Source organism: Etheostoma cragini, chromosome 9 (genome assembly GCF_013103735.1).
Source record: "Etheostoma cragini isolate CJK2018 chromosome 9, CSU_Ecrag_1.0, whole genome shotgun sequence".
NCBI lineage: Eukaryota > Metazoa > Chordata > Actinopteri > Perciformes > Percidae > Etheostoma > Etheostoma cragini.
This window is the reverse complement of record NC_048415.1, coordinates 2,319,026-2,337,009: the sequence shown is the minus strand read 5'-3', so window position 1 is coordinate 2,337,009 and position 17,984 is coordinate 2,319,026. Positions and strand designations below refer to the sequence as shown.

At 43.1% G+C, this 17,984-nt stretch overlaps 1 protein-coding gene across 1 annotated transcript in view; it reads right to left on the bottom strand.

Annotated features, from left to right (window-relative positions):
- Nucleotides 1-11,227, bottom strand: part of LOC117950540 (solute carrier family 22 member 23) — a 20,195-nt gene extending 8,968 nt beyond the window's left edge. The window contains exons 1-3 of the mRNA XM_034881669.1: nucleotides 10,793-11,227; nucleotides 8,381-8,484; nucleotides 7,497-7,651 (exon numbers count right to left, since the gene is read on the bottom strand). Coding sequence (XP_034737560.1) covers nucleotides 7,497-7,651; nucleotides 8,381-8,484; nucleotides 10,793-11,227 — 694 coding nt within the window. The remainder of the gene's footprint in view (nucleotides 1-7,496; nucleotides 7,652-8,380; nucleotides 8,485-10,792) is intronic.
- Nucleotides 11,228-17,984: the final 6,757 nt, after the last annotated feature.

Below are 17,984 nucleotides of genomic sequence, written 5' to 3'. Positions count from 1 at the left end.
TGAAGTGGCTCCCTCAACCTTTGTAAATCCACCATCCCACACTTTTACCCACCCTCCTCACCCCCTTTCCCTCCCTCCTCATCCTCCTCTTTTCACTGAGCAGCTTCTCCACTGTCCTTACATCTGAACAGCGGCAGACGGGAGTGGGAACCAAAAAACACATAATGGAAGCAAGGGAGGCTAGAAACAAAGAGAAGGCAACAAGAAGCAGCTGATCTAATGGCACACTCATCTTTGATGACAAATGGCTGACAGCACCACCACTACACACACTTTCTGTTGTCTGCTGCTCCCTCGATAACCTTGCCCGGGGCATGAGAACAAGGCACAGAGACGATTGGCTTTCTAACAGCATGAGTTCAGAGCCTCTGTGTGTGTCACAGGGAGTGTGTGTGTATAAATTGAATTCAATTCATCTTGTAGTTGACGCTATGTTGAGATAATAGCGTGGAAGACCAACCAACTGACCTATAGACTTATATTACCGTCGCTAGAGCATGGATAAAATGGATTAACATGGATAAAAAATAAAAATGCCAAACATTAGCTACTTCCAGCTTATTAAATGGGAGGATGTACCACCTTTCTCAGTTTTATATCATTATAAATTAAATACCTTTGAGATTGGAAAAACAAAGCAAGCAATTTGAAATAGTCAGGCCCGGGTTACTTGTGATGGGCATTTTATTTACTTCTTTGTGGCATTTTTATAGAACATGACATAAACAGAATGAATAATTAATGAAACTGATCTGTTGCTGTTTAAATAAATGACTTCCTAAAGTGGCAGGGATGGAAAACAGATAGGAGGTTTGACAAAGGCATGGCATGGCATGACAGGACAGTACTTCTCCCCTGCTCTTAACACACACACACACACACGCACACACACACACACACACACACACACACACACAAACACACACACACACACTTTTGTTTTACATATACTGCATGTCCCTGTCATTGCTTACAAGTATCTGAGGAGCAGAGACAGAGAGGAAGAGACAAAGATATTAACCTTTTCCCATTGGTGTAAAAGCAACTGCAGCGTAATTCCTTTGGGCCCTGCAAGCCTCACTCAATAAAAACAAAACAATCTTTTGAGCACCACATGCTGGCTCTCTGTAGGCCTTGAGAAGTGGCTCTGAAAATCCTTGTATCTTACTACAACAGCTACAGTCAGCTGGGATTTATAGGATGTACACTCTGAAAACATTCCAAAACTGCTTCCACTGCAGCACAATCTACTTCTTTGCTATTGTTTGGCCCAACCCAGAACAAGTCTCAAGTTCTTGACTGACTTTATGCGAGTCTTTCAGGTCTCTGAATGGTGACATTTAAAACACAGCATTTGGAAAGGTCTGGTTTAGGTTGTCTTTTTCATTTGTAATTGTTCCAGAATCTTACCAAGTCAAAACACTAGTCAAGTCCAATGGCAGTCAAGTCTTAGTGACATCACGTCAAGATTAAGTTTATTTGAATGAGGCCAGTCCATCTGCCAACGCAGTAGTCCTGCAAAAATGTTTTGAACCTAGCCTCACTGTCGTAAGAATGCAATGCAAACTTGATCCAGCAGGCAACGAGTCCTCCAAAACCCTTCACCGATACAGGTTGTTTATTTGTGCCCTCTAATACGACCCACAGGAGCATTTCATAAATTAGGAAATACAACCTCATATCTAAACCAGAGAACGTAACTGTCACGGTTTACCAAAACATTGGTAATGTTGTGAAATGGTTGCTATTTTGATAGGTCTAAATCAGCAATACTTCACTTCCTGTTACGTGACGTAGGTCCGTTTGTTCCATGAAGAAAAAAAAACCTCTGTGTTTACTTTTATATGCTGCTTGATAAAAATTGACTTATGTGGGCGTTTTTCGTTAGGACAGTTTCCAATATTAACTTGAATGCCTATTTCACTTGTTATTCTAACAATCTTTGCTGCGAAAGATACAATGATAGCTGCCGTGATAACTTGAAAAACAGTAAAATCCTTCCTCATGATGTTATAAGTGCTTTGGTGGATGAAAAGCCTTGGTACCTGAAACAAACACGCTCCCACCACAGCATATGTCTGACTGAGTCCTAGTCTCAGACGTTTACCTCTGTTCCAAACACTCACAGTTACTGTCCACAACAAGGCTGTATGCCCTACTTCTGTGTCCCACTATAGGCCGTTTTATGGTTCTCTTCCTCACTATCATTTCATCACTACCGGCACACTCGCCCTCACTTTCTCCGGGCTCGTATTGGTGTGCCCCCGCAGACCCCCGCAGACCCTTCTGCGTCTACACCGGCCATAGGAACAGACCTTTTCTTTGGTTATTATAACAGCCATCTAACCACCACTATGCAGAAAAGGGAAAAGACCCTGCCCTGAAGTAGGAACTGACAGATACAGGACCTGTGGCCAGAGGAACTTAATAATCCCCAAATTGGTCCAGTCGGAACGCGAGAAGAAAATATTATGTTCTAGAAACTGGAAAAAAAACTCCGGTCGGAAAGCAGCTATGACTCTGGAGTCACAACTTGCTCCGAAGACAATTGCCATCACTCTCTCACTTTCTCCCATGCTCTATCACCCACTCCCCACACACACTCAAACACACACACATGCCGTCTTTAGGCACACACACAAAGGCACAGGTAAACAAAGAGTTTTGCAATTGATCCTGCGGAACCCACACACCCCTTAGCGTTCTTGCGGTGAAAGGCACCGCGATGCAAAGAAACACGCCCAACCCCGATGCAGAACTACGAAAGGGTCGCGACGCCGTAGCTATGGTGCGGAGTTTTCACACAACCATAAAATGGCCTAAAGGCCTCCCCACATGAAGCAGCATTTTGGGGGGGGGGGGGTAAAACAATGATTCTTGGGAACATAATGAAGCTATGGATCAATGGCAGAGAAATTGACTATGCTATGGTGTCAAACTTTGAGAAGTTTCTGTGGACGTTTGATGCTTTTGGAATCCATTGTAACAGCTGTAAGCCTAAATTGCCTACGTCTGCTCTCTGGTGTGAAGGAGCACCCTTTAAAGCCAATGGAGTATTTCATACTCAGAAGATAGAGTTTCAGCGTATTCCTGTCTTTGCATACGTTCTTGGACAAACAGCACTTGTAGTACATAATATTATAATATTTTCCAGATAGGTTTGGGTTATGGGAAGAATAACAAATAAAAAGATACGAAGAAAAAAAAAAGCTCCTTCCTTCCAACTCCTAGACCGCGGTCCTGAGGGAGGTGCTAAATTACAAACTAATAAACCCAGAATGCAACTACCAAATGTGCACACAACACACAAATCAACACATTTACATTAGCAGAGCAAACTAAAGCCCCTGCTGGCAGCTCCAGTGGAGTTTATTATTCGCTGCATGCTGCAGAGAGATAGCCGAACGATGAGGGATATCTATTGAGCCTGGAGAAAATGAGAAAGTGAGGGTGAGGGTGCTGGTCGTGATGAAATAGTAGTGAGAGAGAGACAGGATGAGGAGGAGGATGGGATGAATGAGGCAGAGGAGAGTTTAGGTGCTGGAATTAGATATAGAAATGTGGTTCTGCGTTTACAGTGACAGAGGGTGAGAGGAGGGAGAGAAGAGGCAGGTGGAAAGAGTATTTTTGTGGGAACATGGGCATGATAAGATGAAGCAGTGTAACCACAGCACACACACATGCAAACTTACTGTACAATCATCCATAAATTATGCACTATACATGTGCTACATGCATATTTTGTATCTCTCTATCTGATCTGCTTCCCGCTGTTGCAGCATATTTAGCATTCAGCAGTCTACCAGACTCTGATGTTAATGTGCTGGCTTGCAGTGTTAATTTGAGGGATTTTACATCCATAATAGCTGTTAACATCAACACCCTCCCCCTTCAGTTTCAGCACAACGCAACAGCATTATGACGCTGAACATGCAGACGGGGCAACCGTCTTTTAAGGGCAAACCGTAACATGTTTTTGACTGGCCAAGTTAGTCACATGACTTCAATCCAACTGATTATGTGTCTCACATGCTGGAGAACAGGGGCGCGTTCAATCTGAAAACGGTTCCATTTCCATGTTGAACGACATGTTTTCTCAGAACGGTGTGAAACGGCTCTGAGTTATGTTTTCTCTTGTTTAGTGAGTGTGTCTCCCGGTTTTGGATTAGTCATAGAGACACGTATGTGAACTCATGGTAATGGAAAGGCGGTCCATTTGGTATTTTTAAGGACAAAGTTGGAATTTCCAAGCACGGAAGTCGGACAGCATTGCACTACCCTGAGCTAAAAATCCAACATGGCTGCTCGTGCATCCACAGTTGTGAAGCTGTAGTGACATTCAGTTATTAAATCAGTCACACAGTCCTGTCCTTATGCACTCAACAGTGTTCAACACCCCCCCGTTTCAGTTTTTTTTTTAAATGTGTTGCTACGTTTTGGCGGAGATGAACATGGCCAAGATGGGAGGCCATGGAAAAATCGCTTATTGCACAAGAAAACTGCGCACACAACTATGGTAAGAACAGTAGGTCAAAGTTGAACAGTGCAGTAACTGTGATGGATGTTTTCTCTTCCAAATAAGATTGGCTAAACTGTTGTCTTGGTTACAACCTGTGTGATTGTCTGACTGCTCGCGTTTCTTGCACTGTAGGACTTTGTTTTAAAGATGCTTGCCGTAATCCCAGATCTAACCCTGAGAACTTAATGATGGGCTCGGCCCTGGGTCCTCGAATGGGAGACTGCAAGCTTGGTAAGTATAGTTTTGAATATGACGACCAGGGAAACCGCCAGGAATTTTGGGCCCCATGACAAAAAATCAAATGGGGTTAGTTTATTAATTTTATGTTAGTTTTTACTTATTTTTTGGGGCACCTGCCAGTCATGGGCCCTTGGAATTGTCCCAACTTTTCCCCCCTATGCAGCGCCCCTAATGTCAATGCTATTTAAGTGTATTCGACTTGTACAATTAGCTTCGGGGCTTTAAAACTGAGAGACTACGTATAGTAACCTCCTACACTCTTCATCTGAATGGAACATACATACATAATATAATAAATACGTACATTTAGTCAAGTAGTAAACTAAAAGTAGGAGAATGCCACTTTTCAAGCCCATGGAGGTTTTTTTGTTAGGATTAGCACTTCTCCTTAACATTCCCTTGCTAATTATATATTGTATCTTTTTAGTTATGTTTGTGCAAATAAAGAAGCTACCTTGACTTTACTTGAGCATTTTAATGTTGTGCTACTTTATTCTTCTCCCCCACTACATCTCAGAGGGAAATATTGTACTTTTTTAAAACTATCCAACACTACATAAAGTAGTTAACATATGCTCCACCTTCCCCAACTGTAACATTGTAACATAAAAATGCTACTTATGTGCTAATATTCCTGGGATATGATAAATGTAACAAAGTATTTTTACAGAGCAGTTTTGCTACTTTAACTGAAGTAAAAGATACGAGTACTTCTCAAATGAAATTGCATTAAACCAGTTTGTTTTAACAGAGGTTATGCTGCAAGATTTTTACTACATTTAAGTTCCCTTTTATAGACTAACAGTATTTTAACAAGCAATAATAAAATAATGTCCAGGTTTATTCCCATTAATTCTCGGTTTATTCCCGTTAATTCCCACGGAGAGTTTCCAACTTGGAAAATTCCCCAAATTTTGCAACCCTACTTCTTCAACCATTATTTTATGATTTTTCTTTTCTTTTCTATATTCTTTCTATTATCTGAAAACCCAATGCACTGGACTACAGAGCCAACGGAACTAATCAATGTGTCACCGCCAAAATACTGATGTCCTGCAGGGTGACCGGTGTTCCTCTCTCGGAAAACACTAAAAGCAGAAACATGGTACAGTGCTGAGACCTTTCATTTTCCTTTCTGCATCTGTGTTGTTTTAGTTCGAATAATGAGATAAATGTGTGGGTTGCATTGCCTCACAGCTAACGTGTTAGTACAGTATGCATTCAGCCTTTGAGGATGTGTTTATTGGTGCTGTTATTCTGCATTAGCCTTTTTTACTATTGACGGGGCGGTTGTGTCTATTATTTGTGAGTTTACTTCATAGTTGACTCGTTCTTTGGCAGAGAGTCGCCTGCTCCTCCTACTGTATTCATCTACACCTCACACAACCAACAGACACCTCACGCAAAACACACACACACGTTTTTGTTGCTCTTCAAAGTGCATGCAAACAATCTGTTCTTTCACACAAACAGCGGAGACACACAAACACACACACAGTTACTTATCCCATCATTGTCCACACCGAGCACACAAACAAGTGACATACAAAAAAATTGCCATCCCATTACAGATACATTGTTTGGCAAACAGACTGAAATAACAGGAGGGAAATGACAGTGTGTGTATGTGTGAGACATGAATAAGCAAACTGTAGAGTCGTATAAAGAGAGAGAAGGGAAAGTGTGCCCTGGATTAACAATAAGCATAAACACAGGCCTGAAGTTCAAATTTATGGATAGTCATTGCATTAAATCTCAATAATAATCGGAAACAAAATCCCAATTACATATTTTCCTCCACCCAGTCACCCCGTACTGTGAGAGTCTTTATAGTGTACCCATCATATACAGGGCTATAAAATACCATCCCACGCATTATTAGTCTTTGTTGGCCTTTGTGTACATCACAGATTAAATCCAACTCTCAGGAGTCTCTCGGCAGACGACTCGGAGGCGTCCATTTTGATTGTTTGTGTAAAGAAGCAGTTCAGCAGAGCTTTATCGGGAACCCCCTGCAGAGAGGTACAAAAACCCGCCCCACCACCCAAGCTTAAAGTCTGCCCTCACTCCACGCATAATGTATGACTAATCTCCTACTGGCCCGACAGAGAGGAGGCCTGCACAGGGCGAGAAAGAGGGGGGTGCAGCAGGGAGAGGGGATAGCGGGGAGTGCAGTGCGGGGGGTTTAGTCACTCTCTGGAAAAATGAAAATGCTATTAGCCGTTTGGTGTCACCTTGGCCACTGGCAATTATGCAGAGCCACTGAGATGACATACTGTAGAGGGAAATACTTTAGACAGACTGGTAAAACAGGACTGCATTTGCAAGCAAAGTCTCTGCACCAACAAACAATACGAAAAAAGCAGATAATGTTAAATAGTTGCATAACTATGTAATTTAGTGTGTAAACAGCATACTAACTGAAAACACCCGCAAAAAAAATACTTCTTAAAAGACAATAGATGTATGGCAATATGTGAGAATAAAAGTTGTCGGTTCAGGTCAGTCTGCAGGGGTTGGTGTTTCTATAGTGGGACACAAGCCAAATATTTCCCAAAAACAGGACTCCCATATGTCGCTTCTAGGGATCCATACTGTACTACTCAGGTACTAATTATGAGATGAAATAAACAAAGTAAATGATGGAACAGGAAAGTGGAAATACAGTAGCGAGGAAAGCAGAAATAAAAAAAATAAAAAAGCAGAGAGGCCGGAGAAGGTGACAGTTTGTACTTACTGAGCACGTAGAGGGAGAGAGCGAGGCCAGCCAAGCAGAAACCCTCAAAGAAGCGCAAGGTGCTGAACATGGTGACGTTTACAGAGAAGGCAACACTCAGACCAAACACCAGCATGAAAAGCACCGAGAGAATCAACACCGGGTGTCGACCAAACCTTTAGAAACAGAGAGAAGCAAGAAGGAGAAAGACGAAGCAAAGTGTTTAAAAAAACACTTTCACAAACTGAGAAGAGAAGCTAGTGATGTGAAAGGGATCATCCCAGTCATTGTTTGCTTCAGACTCTGTAGACTTCCTGTTGTAAGGGTGGGGGGGTCAGTAGGTCAATGGGTCGGGTCAGAGCTGAGGCCTCTTTGGTCTGCACATTTTCTTTACATTGTTTCCATGGTTACTGATCCCAAACACAATGAAGGGACTTTTTTTCCCACGAGCCCGACCACAATGACTATACCGGACTTTACAGACTGACTACCTCCGCCGGGCAGATACAGTATACTTGGTTTTAATTGTCCATGTAGGTCTGTAACAATTAATACATCATTGTCTAACTGTTTTTTTTTTTTACAATTATGTGTTAATTGTTACAGTCCTACAGGCCTTTAACTGTTTAAGCCTCATGTTGTCCTTGGGTCAAATGAACCTGTTTCATGTCTCATGAGGCGGTACTAATCTGCAATGGAAAAAGGAGGACGGGGCACCAGAGCAGGTACCAATAATGGAAAAACGCTATTAGAGACAGAAGCCTATACAAATAAAACCTAAACTATCTGCATGGCTAAATATGAGTAGATGTGAGAAAATGTGTTTTTTTGTACCTCAGAGGAATAGATTCTAACTAACAGAAGCTGTAAAGTGGCACAGAATGGACATTAAAGAGGCAGCTTACCAGTCAGCCATGACACCCATCACTAGGTAGCCAAATATGGAGCCCACCAGCAAAGAGAACTTGGCAATGTGCACCTTCCAGGCTGAGTCACACACCAGGTTCCACTGAAACAAGAGAGAAACAGAGAGAGAGGGCAACGTTACGTCGACTTTTCAGAGAAAACCACACAAAAAAAGATAAAAGGGAATTCATTAGCAGCTGTTTTGTCTGAAAAGCTGCACAGAACCACAAAGACGTGGGCTTTCCTCATCCGAAGTCTGTCAAACTCTCCGACTCATCGTTTTGACAATTTATGAAGGCTGATGAGTGTGCAAACATGGTGCAAACACTTTTAAAATATTCGACCGTGTATCTCGAAGGCAAAAAGAGAGAAAGCGCGTAAGAGGGATGAGACGAGCATGTGTGTGAATGTGGACTGTGTTAGGGGTGCACGATATATCAACTCAATATCGTTATCGCAATATCACGTTGCGCAATATTATATCTAGGGGTGCAGGTTGTATTGACTCAGTATCGTTATCGCAATTTATTGAAAGTATTGCAATAAGTATGTCATATTTTGTGGAGCACCGCGTCCCGTCTGGTGGCTGTGCGGCTTAGTTTGATTTAGAGCTTGAAATGCGAAAATGATCACGTTTCATTGGCCAGTTACCGTGCCAACTGCACATGTTAGTGCACATGTCCACTGCGTGACAAACCCTATGGAGCCTACCACCTGCTGAGCTGAAAGCTGAAATTAAACTTGTGTGTTGTAAGAAAACTTGTTTAATTTGTTATGAATGTATTTTGATGCGCTCTCCTTTAACTTTTGTAATTTTACATATGTTTAAAAATATAGAAATTAACATTGATGTTGTAATATCATATTTTGTCGATATCGTGCTACCCTAGCACGTGACCATAGTAACAGAAATAGCTCTCCACTCTTTCCTCTGAGGCCCTTGGGTCAGTGCAAACTGCACCGCTGCAGCTCTCAGCATCTGAAACTCAGCCAGGGACACATGTGGAAGCACCATGTGTGCTCTCTACATGTGCACGACCCTGAAAGTCTCTAAGGAAGAGTGCAGCAGAGCGAGTCAGCTATGTCAAAATAGTGTTTGGTGTTTAACAATTACTTACAGCCCCCCCCCCTTCCACTCAGCATCTGATTGCGCAGAGGAGCAGAGAATGAGATGATTATTGGTTATGACCGATGTCTGGACTGTGAAATAGCCGGTGGGGATTTGGAGAACTCAGGCAGTATAGGGTTATTATGTACGGGCTATTAGCACCAGTGTTATCTGACAAAACAGAGTTGGGGGGGGGACTCTCAGTGGAAGCCGGGATTGCTATGACCATACCATTTTTATCATTTTACAACATGCTGTTGTCTAAAATGGATCCAAAGCAGAAAATTAGTTATTAAAATTCTCTATTTTAGACATGGAAGGATGGCCCCCGTTCCTTCCACTCTCTCTACAAGTTGTTTTTTGGCTCAGAATTGGCTCTGCTGTAATGTCATTAAACAATCTTTTTTTTTTAAGCACAAAGCTGAAAAAATGAAGTTTCTTCTCTCCTATGTGACAGTGAACTGAATATGTTTAAATTGTGGACAAAACAAGACATTTCAGGACGTCATCTTGGGCTCTGGGAAACACTGATTGACATTTTCAGCGTTCTCTGACGTTTTATAGAACAAACAACTAATCGATTCATCAAGAAAACAGATTAATCAACTATAAAAATAGTTGCAATTTCCAGCCCTAACAGTATTTAAAACATGGAGTCAAGATTAGGTTATACATGAAGACCTTTTTATGTCAGTGCTGGGTCCCTGGAATACTGTGCAAAGATACACTGATCTTTGTTAAGCAGATTGGTATATTGATACAGGTTCTTTACTGTCATTATAAATATCAGTGTTTCTGCTATTAGTTACATTCACAAAGTCAGGACGAGTCCGTGTTCTGTATCTGCAGATTCACCGAGGTGAGATATCGGAATCAGTATCTGGAGGAAGAAAGGGTGCATCCCTGGTTCTAGGGCTCTGAGATAGTTGGCCACTTTGCCTAATTGGTAGTCCAGCCTCGCACAAGTTAAGTGTTTAGTGAGTGGAACACAGGGCATGGAACATCACGCTGATTATTTAATGGGATTTTATAGGCCGATTAATTTGATGTTGTCTAACTGTTGAAAAATATTCTCATTAATAATGTAGCCTAATACTGACTTGCCATGCTCAAAACACACACACACACACACACACACACAAACACACACTATGGTCAGTAACTTGTCAGTTGTCTCAACCTCTGCTCTTAACTGAGACTGTCAGTGATGAAGATGATGAAGATGATGGGGAACAGGGAGCTGTCTCCTCTGTCAGAGAGCACAGAGATACAGTGTGGATCTAGCATGGTGCTCATTCGTTACCTTGGTAACAACATTCTGGCTAAGTCCCGTCTGCAGCTCCAGCCTCCACTCCTTGCAGGCGCACAGCATACCGCCACTGTCGTCGCCGTGTCCCTCCCTGATGGTGCCGTTGCCTTTAGGTTGCAGCGCGGGCGCGCCACCGGGGACGTTGACCGGCGGGCTGTTCGTGGTCCAGTTACTCTCGTTTGAGAGAGGTTGCACGCACGTGCCATTAGGCTGAGCCAAGAGGAAATAATCCGAAAACTGGCTAAAGCCGATGAACAATGCCGGTATCCAGGTCAGGACCACGAGCTGCTTCTGATATTTCCCAAAGCCCCCCAGAGACGGCAGAACCGAGCCGTCGATGTGCGGAAGCAGCCGGGGCACTGGGTGCTCCAGCGGGGTGAAGCCGTTCTCGGGCGGGTGGTCCTGTTCCTCCGGCCGGCCGGCTGCCATCACGACCCGGCCACAAAGAGAGCAGCTGGGCGCAACAGCGGGTAAAGCAAAGCCCCCGCTCTGTTGCCCTCCGCGCACTCTGCGTTAAGCCCTTTGACACAAAGGAAGCCCACGGCTCAGATAGATCCTGCGTGTGTAGCCAACAAAAGCACGATCCAAATATAGGGGTCCCCGGTCCGTGCAGGCGTGCAGAGGCACAGAATCACCGAGCACTCGTCCTCATGGCGAGGGGGCTTGAAGCGACCAGGAGATGTCCGAATGGAGAAGCTGCGTTAGGGTGGAGAGAGCTGTGGAGAGGCTCCCGGAGAGGAGTGGACTCGGACTGACAGGCATGCTCACCAGCACGGGCTTTGTATTCCATGAGTACAGCTCCTACAGCGGGGTCCATCCATGTGGGACTGAAGTGGGCCAGGCCTGCTGGTAGTGTAGGAGTGGAATATGGAGCTACATCCACACTCAACTAAACATCTGCTGGTCCTTCATCCATGTGCGCCACAGGTCTCATACCTGTCCAAACGGTGACCTCCTGGAGGTGCGCATCACTTTAGTCTCTGAAGTCTAGAATCTGCGAGCTCCAAGTCATCACCGGTCCACTTTGACGGTGTGGAGTTCACAGACGCGATGGAATAGCCTACGCTGCTCGGTTTTGTCGCCGTCTTGTCAATGGGACACGGTGTTTAAACCGGGTTTGGAAGCAGATATGTGTGGGGGGGGGGTCCAAGCCCCGCCCCCCCTCGGTCGCGCTATGCGCTGCGATTGGAGAGCCTTCAAAGGGCGACTGCACCACTGACGGGCATCTGCAGGCAACAATGATCCTCTTTGTTCCGCCTCTGCCCTCTCCACTAAACATTAGGCTTGTTATGATTCAGTCATTCACGTTTTGCATCGAGACACGATGATTTAGCCTATAATAAAAATGAGCAAGCCGTGAGGTTGCTGGAGTTTTTTTAAGGTGATGGTGTGCATTGTGTTCGTTTACCGAACGTCCCACGGAGGATTTGCTTAATATATATGTCATATCAATGGGCAGAATATTTACTGGTTTGAGGAGACAATGGAGGATGTCAATGTTTTCGGATGATGGTGCTGCTTGTCAGACGCAAGGGGGCGTCAACAGATCACAGTACGCGCTCTTGCATTGTTTGTCTCTATTAATCAGAAAAATATCACCAGAACAAGACAGGGAATAAAGTAGCCTACAGGCTGCTGGACGGCCGAACGCACGGTGAAGCCAGGAGTCGCGCCTCAAATGTCTTTAAACGGATGTTGAGGCTGTTGATTTGACTGCAGCTGCTCCCAAATGACTTGAGTGTGTGTGACCTTGTGTGTGTGTGTGTGTGTGTGTGTGTGTGTGTGTGTGTGTGTGTGTGTGTGTGTGTGTGTGTGTGTGTGTGTGTGTTTATGTGTGTGTGAGAGAGAACCTGATAGCAAACAGTTTTATCCCCGGTGCCTCTTAAATATATGGAGCTGGTATTCAGGGTGCGGCTGACAGTGTAACAGATGTGACAACTTGTGTTCAGTTATCAATCATCTCTCCCCTTGTGTGTGTGTGTGTGTGTGTGTGTGTGTGTGTGTGTGTGTGTGTTACAGTGTGCCAACCACACCCATCTTATGGCTCAGGAATTCCTTAGGGCCCTAGGCAGAATGTCATTTGCTTTCATTCCAAGAAATGTAGTAGAAGATGAATATCAATCACATGTATATGTGTGTAATGTGGGATTAGCCTAGCTTAGCATAAAAAAATTTAAGCAGGAGGAAACAATTAGCCCACCTCTGTCCATCCTTCAAAAACTCACACCAGCACCTGTTTTCCACACAAACAAACGTACATGTGCCATTAGTAGTAGAGGAAACGATGAGATTTAAACTGTGTCGGGATTGGGCTCGGACAAACATATTGGAAACACATCTTTGTCCCTTAGATAAATTACATATGAGACAGGCCGGAAACTGTCAATCACGTCATAGCCACGCCCTAAAACACCTGCTGCGTTATTGTCGATTTTATAAACAACAAGAACATAATTCAAAAAATGAAAATCAATCTGTGTTGCAAAAGACAGAAAACTAGCAATTGAGAACATAATGTTATGAAATTGTTCACGGAGGTAATAAATCAAATGAGAAGTGACTTCTACAGAAACCGACCTCCTTTTGCAACCGCACATGTCGCCCCCCCTCCCCCCCTGCAGGAATTCAGATAGAATGCAGGTTTGAGGCACTTCTGCATTTGCAGCACTTTGCTGAACCAAATACTTTGTCCATAATATTTACAGTCTATGGCAGTGTAGCCATTTTATTACAAGTTACATTATACATTAATGCCAACCTTTTTTAAAGGTGTACGATTTGATTTATCAACATGTTTAAAAAATGACATCACTCAAATGAAGTGTGACAGTAATAAAAGGAGAACATGATAACTAAAACACATTTACAAAGTACTTTACAGATGTAGAATTAGTATTGTTATAAAATATATTCAAAAAGATAGTTAATACTTACAAGATCATCTAAGGTATGTAAAATACAAGATGAGAGGTTTGGAAGCCTTCACATACAGTAATAAAAGACATTATGTAAAATGGATTCATACCAGTGGCTTTGTGTGTAAAACATTCAAAAATCGAAGTATGATCATGCACACTGAGAGGAAGGTGAATAGTAATGTCAAAAAAGCAGCTTCTCAAAACATGCAAAAACTCCTCTTCTCCATCAGAAAACCGATATGTAAAAGGCTGGCAGTAGCTCAGTCCGTAAGGAGATAGGTAGGGGACCAGAGGGTTGCTGGTTCAAGTCCCCGTACAAACCAAAGTATGGTGGTGGACTTGTGGCTGGAGAGGTGCCAGTTCCCCTCTTGGGCACTGCCAAGGTGCTCTTGAACAGGGCCCCAAACCCCCAATTGCTCGGGGTGCCTTTCCATGGGCAGCCCCCCTACTCTGACATGTCTCCATTAATGCATGTATAGGTACTGAGCATGGGTGTGTAGTTCAGGCCTGTGTGTAATGTGTGCAATAACAACAGAGTGTAAAGTGTAGTTTCCCCTTGTGAGATTAAAAAGTATTTACAAATAACATGATTACTATTGTGGTGAATGGGCTCAGGCATGCAAAAAACACCGACATGGTCCTTTAAGTCATGCAAATAGAGTTACATCAGAGACGATCTGTTCTCTAATGACATTCCTGGAGTGAAATAATTCCTCTGTACACGCGGAGGTGGAGTGCATTGTATGTCTCCATGAGACCAATGACCCACATTGGTTCAGGTGTCAAGTGACAGCCCTTCGCTCCCACTCGCCCCCTCCCCTCCCCTCCTCTGTCTCACACCCCCAGGAGGCATATCCATGTCACCCTGCTGCACAGGTACACTTCTGTCACACAGGTTCAGTGTGTTTCAGCAGCCTGCTCTGCTGTCCTACGGCCTTAAACCAGACAGAACTACACACACTGGACACATATCTTCTTATGTGTGATACCTTCTACAGCAGGGGTCTCCAACGTTTTTTAAGCCAAGGACCCCTCAACTGAAAGAGAGGCGGAGCGGGGACTCCCTACTGCATATGTTGTATAAAATGAAGTTGCCTAAAATAACATGCGGCCCAAAGTCTTTACACCTTTTTTGCATAGAATACTATATTAATATAAACTAATAATTGCTGGCATGATTTTAAAAATACTGTTTTAATGTTAAACATACATGTGGCACACTGAATCCTTAAGAGGAATGGTATCTGTGGATGGCCTTAGTGACTACCGTACCTATGGGCCAGTGAGCAGTGGGGATTTCTAGTTGCTAATATTATGTTGGATTCATGTTAAGACTTTCCTTTTTCAAAAAAACATTCAATGCAGGGGGACTCTGAGGACCCCCTAGGGGTCTCGGACCCCCTGTTGAAGATCCCCGTTCTATAGGTTTAAAGTGTATTCAGATGTACTGTTTAGGTTCGATGTCAGCACAATGTTATAAAAAACATGGGGGATGTGGGCCGCCATGTTGAAATGGAGCACAACGCTCTCGGTTCCCACCGTTTCCCTGCACAGTCACCTCTTTCACCTTTTATGCAAAGTCCCTCAAGCGACGAATGAGTTTTGCCTTTCTTTTATCCTCCCTTATCTGCTCATTCTCTCCCTTTCTCTTTTTATCTGTCACTCTCTCGCACACACACTCATACACCTGCAAAGGTGTTCTTTATTTCTCCTCCCTCCCTATGATTCAGTGTGCTCTATTAAAAATGTAGCTCTGTCAAACCCTGAAGAATTAAAGTCCTGACTCCTTCCTTTTTACGTCTGTGTGTGTGTGTGTGTGTGTGTGTGTGTGTGTGTGCGTGTGTGTGTGATTTCTGGTTGTTACATACTGAGCTCCACCCTAACGTCCACCGCGGAGTCAGTAGATAATTTAAAGTTTGTGCAAACAGTGTATGTGTCTGTGTAAACAAAACACATCCAAAGGACACAGGCAAATTGCAAGTTGCGGCCATTTTGTGCTATAGTAGACAGTAATTGCATGTCTTTGTAGATGAAAGGGCTGTTTGTCTTTTTTCCCTCTTTATCATTTTCATGAAGCAATTTGGGAATTTATTTCAGATCCAGACCTGGCTCAGCCGCTCATGTTTGGTTCCAGCAGCCGTTTGCATTTCGGATCCAGTTCCAAGCTGATAAAAATCCCCAAGCTCATTAAACCCAGAGTGTAGTTCATCTTCTCATTCTCTCTTTTTGTTTGTACCAGCAATGATACATGCACAGAATATTATCACACAGCCTTTCCGATAAAGACTCATTTTTCTTTTTTATTGTTGTCTTTTTATCGCTGTTAGCTTCTTATTTGTATTCATCCTTTGTGTTGTCCTTCTTTTGTTTGTTCTTACTTTCTGTTGTCCTATTGTCTTCTTGTCTCCTGGGTTTGCTTTGTCAGAACTTTGTAAACTGTTTTAAAGCGGCTCAATCAATTATGCGGTTATACTTATTATCTTATTTGTAATTTATCTGGGAAAAGTTAAGATTCTAATATAGATTGTTCCCTTGAAGTTACTCATAAATTTAGCTTCATAACAAAGCTTGAAAATACTAGATTTAGATTTAACAGTTTATTTGAAGTGCACAATTACACACAAAAGCAATAAAGCTAATAGGATACTAAATGTGTATCTTAAAAGAGGATAGACATCACACTGTACCTTTTAGTAGTCATGTGATAAAACATTTAAACGTTTTCTTTAATCCTGCTGATTAATATTCTGTATATATGGAAACATAATTCATTTACCAGGATTATATCTGGATGTCACCTGGACAGGCCAGCCGCCCGGAGGGCGCTGAGCAGAGCAGCCACAAGCACCAGTGCATAACCGGCTCTGCTTTGAGTTATTATGTGAACTCTTACGTCAACAAATGTGATCCACGTGACATATATTTGGCATTCAGCTCAAGCGTGCAACAATCAAGTCTGTCTTTTATCTCACCACTGCATGAGTCACACTTTTTATTTTTCATAAAAGATCCCAGCAAGCATTAATGCTTTAGTGCGAAACTTTTTTTTACATTAAGTTACATTCAAGCCATTGCCAAATGAGTTGCTACAAAGCTAATTTAGACTATCAGCTCCACATAACTCTCCCTGTATTTCTCAGTATGGCTACGTTCAGGAGATTGTGGCGTCCGGCGAATTTTGCGCGCAGAAACTCAAGTAAAGATAATTATTTCTTCCACTCCATCATGTTTTTTTAATCCTCTGTGCCCTCCTTGGCTACTAGCAACTGCATGGAGGAGCAATCACAGAAGGCTTGTATCATGCAACAACAGTTTTGTTGTCATTAGTTACAATTCCTCATGGGGGAGACAGAAACTACTTGATTGTTTTTCAATGTCAAGCACATCTTCAACCCAAAGAAAATGAAATGTAGCCATGAAGGTGTTTTTTCCTGGAAACCATGTCCCTGGTTTCCTGTACCTTATAGATATGGTTGAATCGTGAGAAGAATCCCAGACACGCAGCCACACCCTGAGCACCAGCAATTATCCCCATTAATCATCAGCACCACTTTTGATCCTTTGCATTAATGACTTAAAACGTTCCCCTCGACACTGGCGCACATCCCAACAGAAGATGCCAAGGGCCTGACAAGATCAGACAACCCCTCAGACAGAGAGGAAAAAAAAATAAAAAAAAATTAAACGGCCCTTACTCTTACGAAGTGTCAAAGTGAAAAGAGATGAACTGTCTGTACATGCAGCGATGCAGTCTGAGTCAGCACAGCACTGCTAACAGCTGTGTTTGTGTGTGCGTGCGCGTGTGTGTGTGTGTGTGTGTGTGTGTGTGTTGGAATAAGGGGTTTCATATGATAGTAGGATTATAATGAAAAGCACTCCTCCCTTTATTCCTGTTGATGGGTGTGGAGCCGGCATCCGCCCAGGAGGAGCTTAGCTCAGCTCGTCTGTGGGACAGAGTCTAGTTGGACGTGATCGCAGGGCGTTTTTAATATTTTAACATCAATCCGAAAGTTTATATTGGCTCAAGGGGCACAGTACAGGTGTACTCGGTTACATTTTGTACTTTGTGATATCATCCCAAAGCATGCACACAGTACTGAGTGCTTTTCCGCCTCTGCCTCATGTCCACTTTATTTACTGAATATCTTTGCTGTCAGTAACAATCATGCATCTTCAATTTTGGTGGTGTGGAAACTTTTGGAGACTAAAGGATTATGTTTTCATGTAGGTATGGAATATTCTCCTATGTCTTAACCTAAATCTAAATC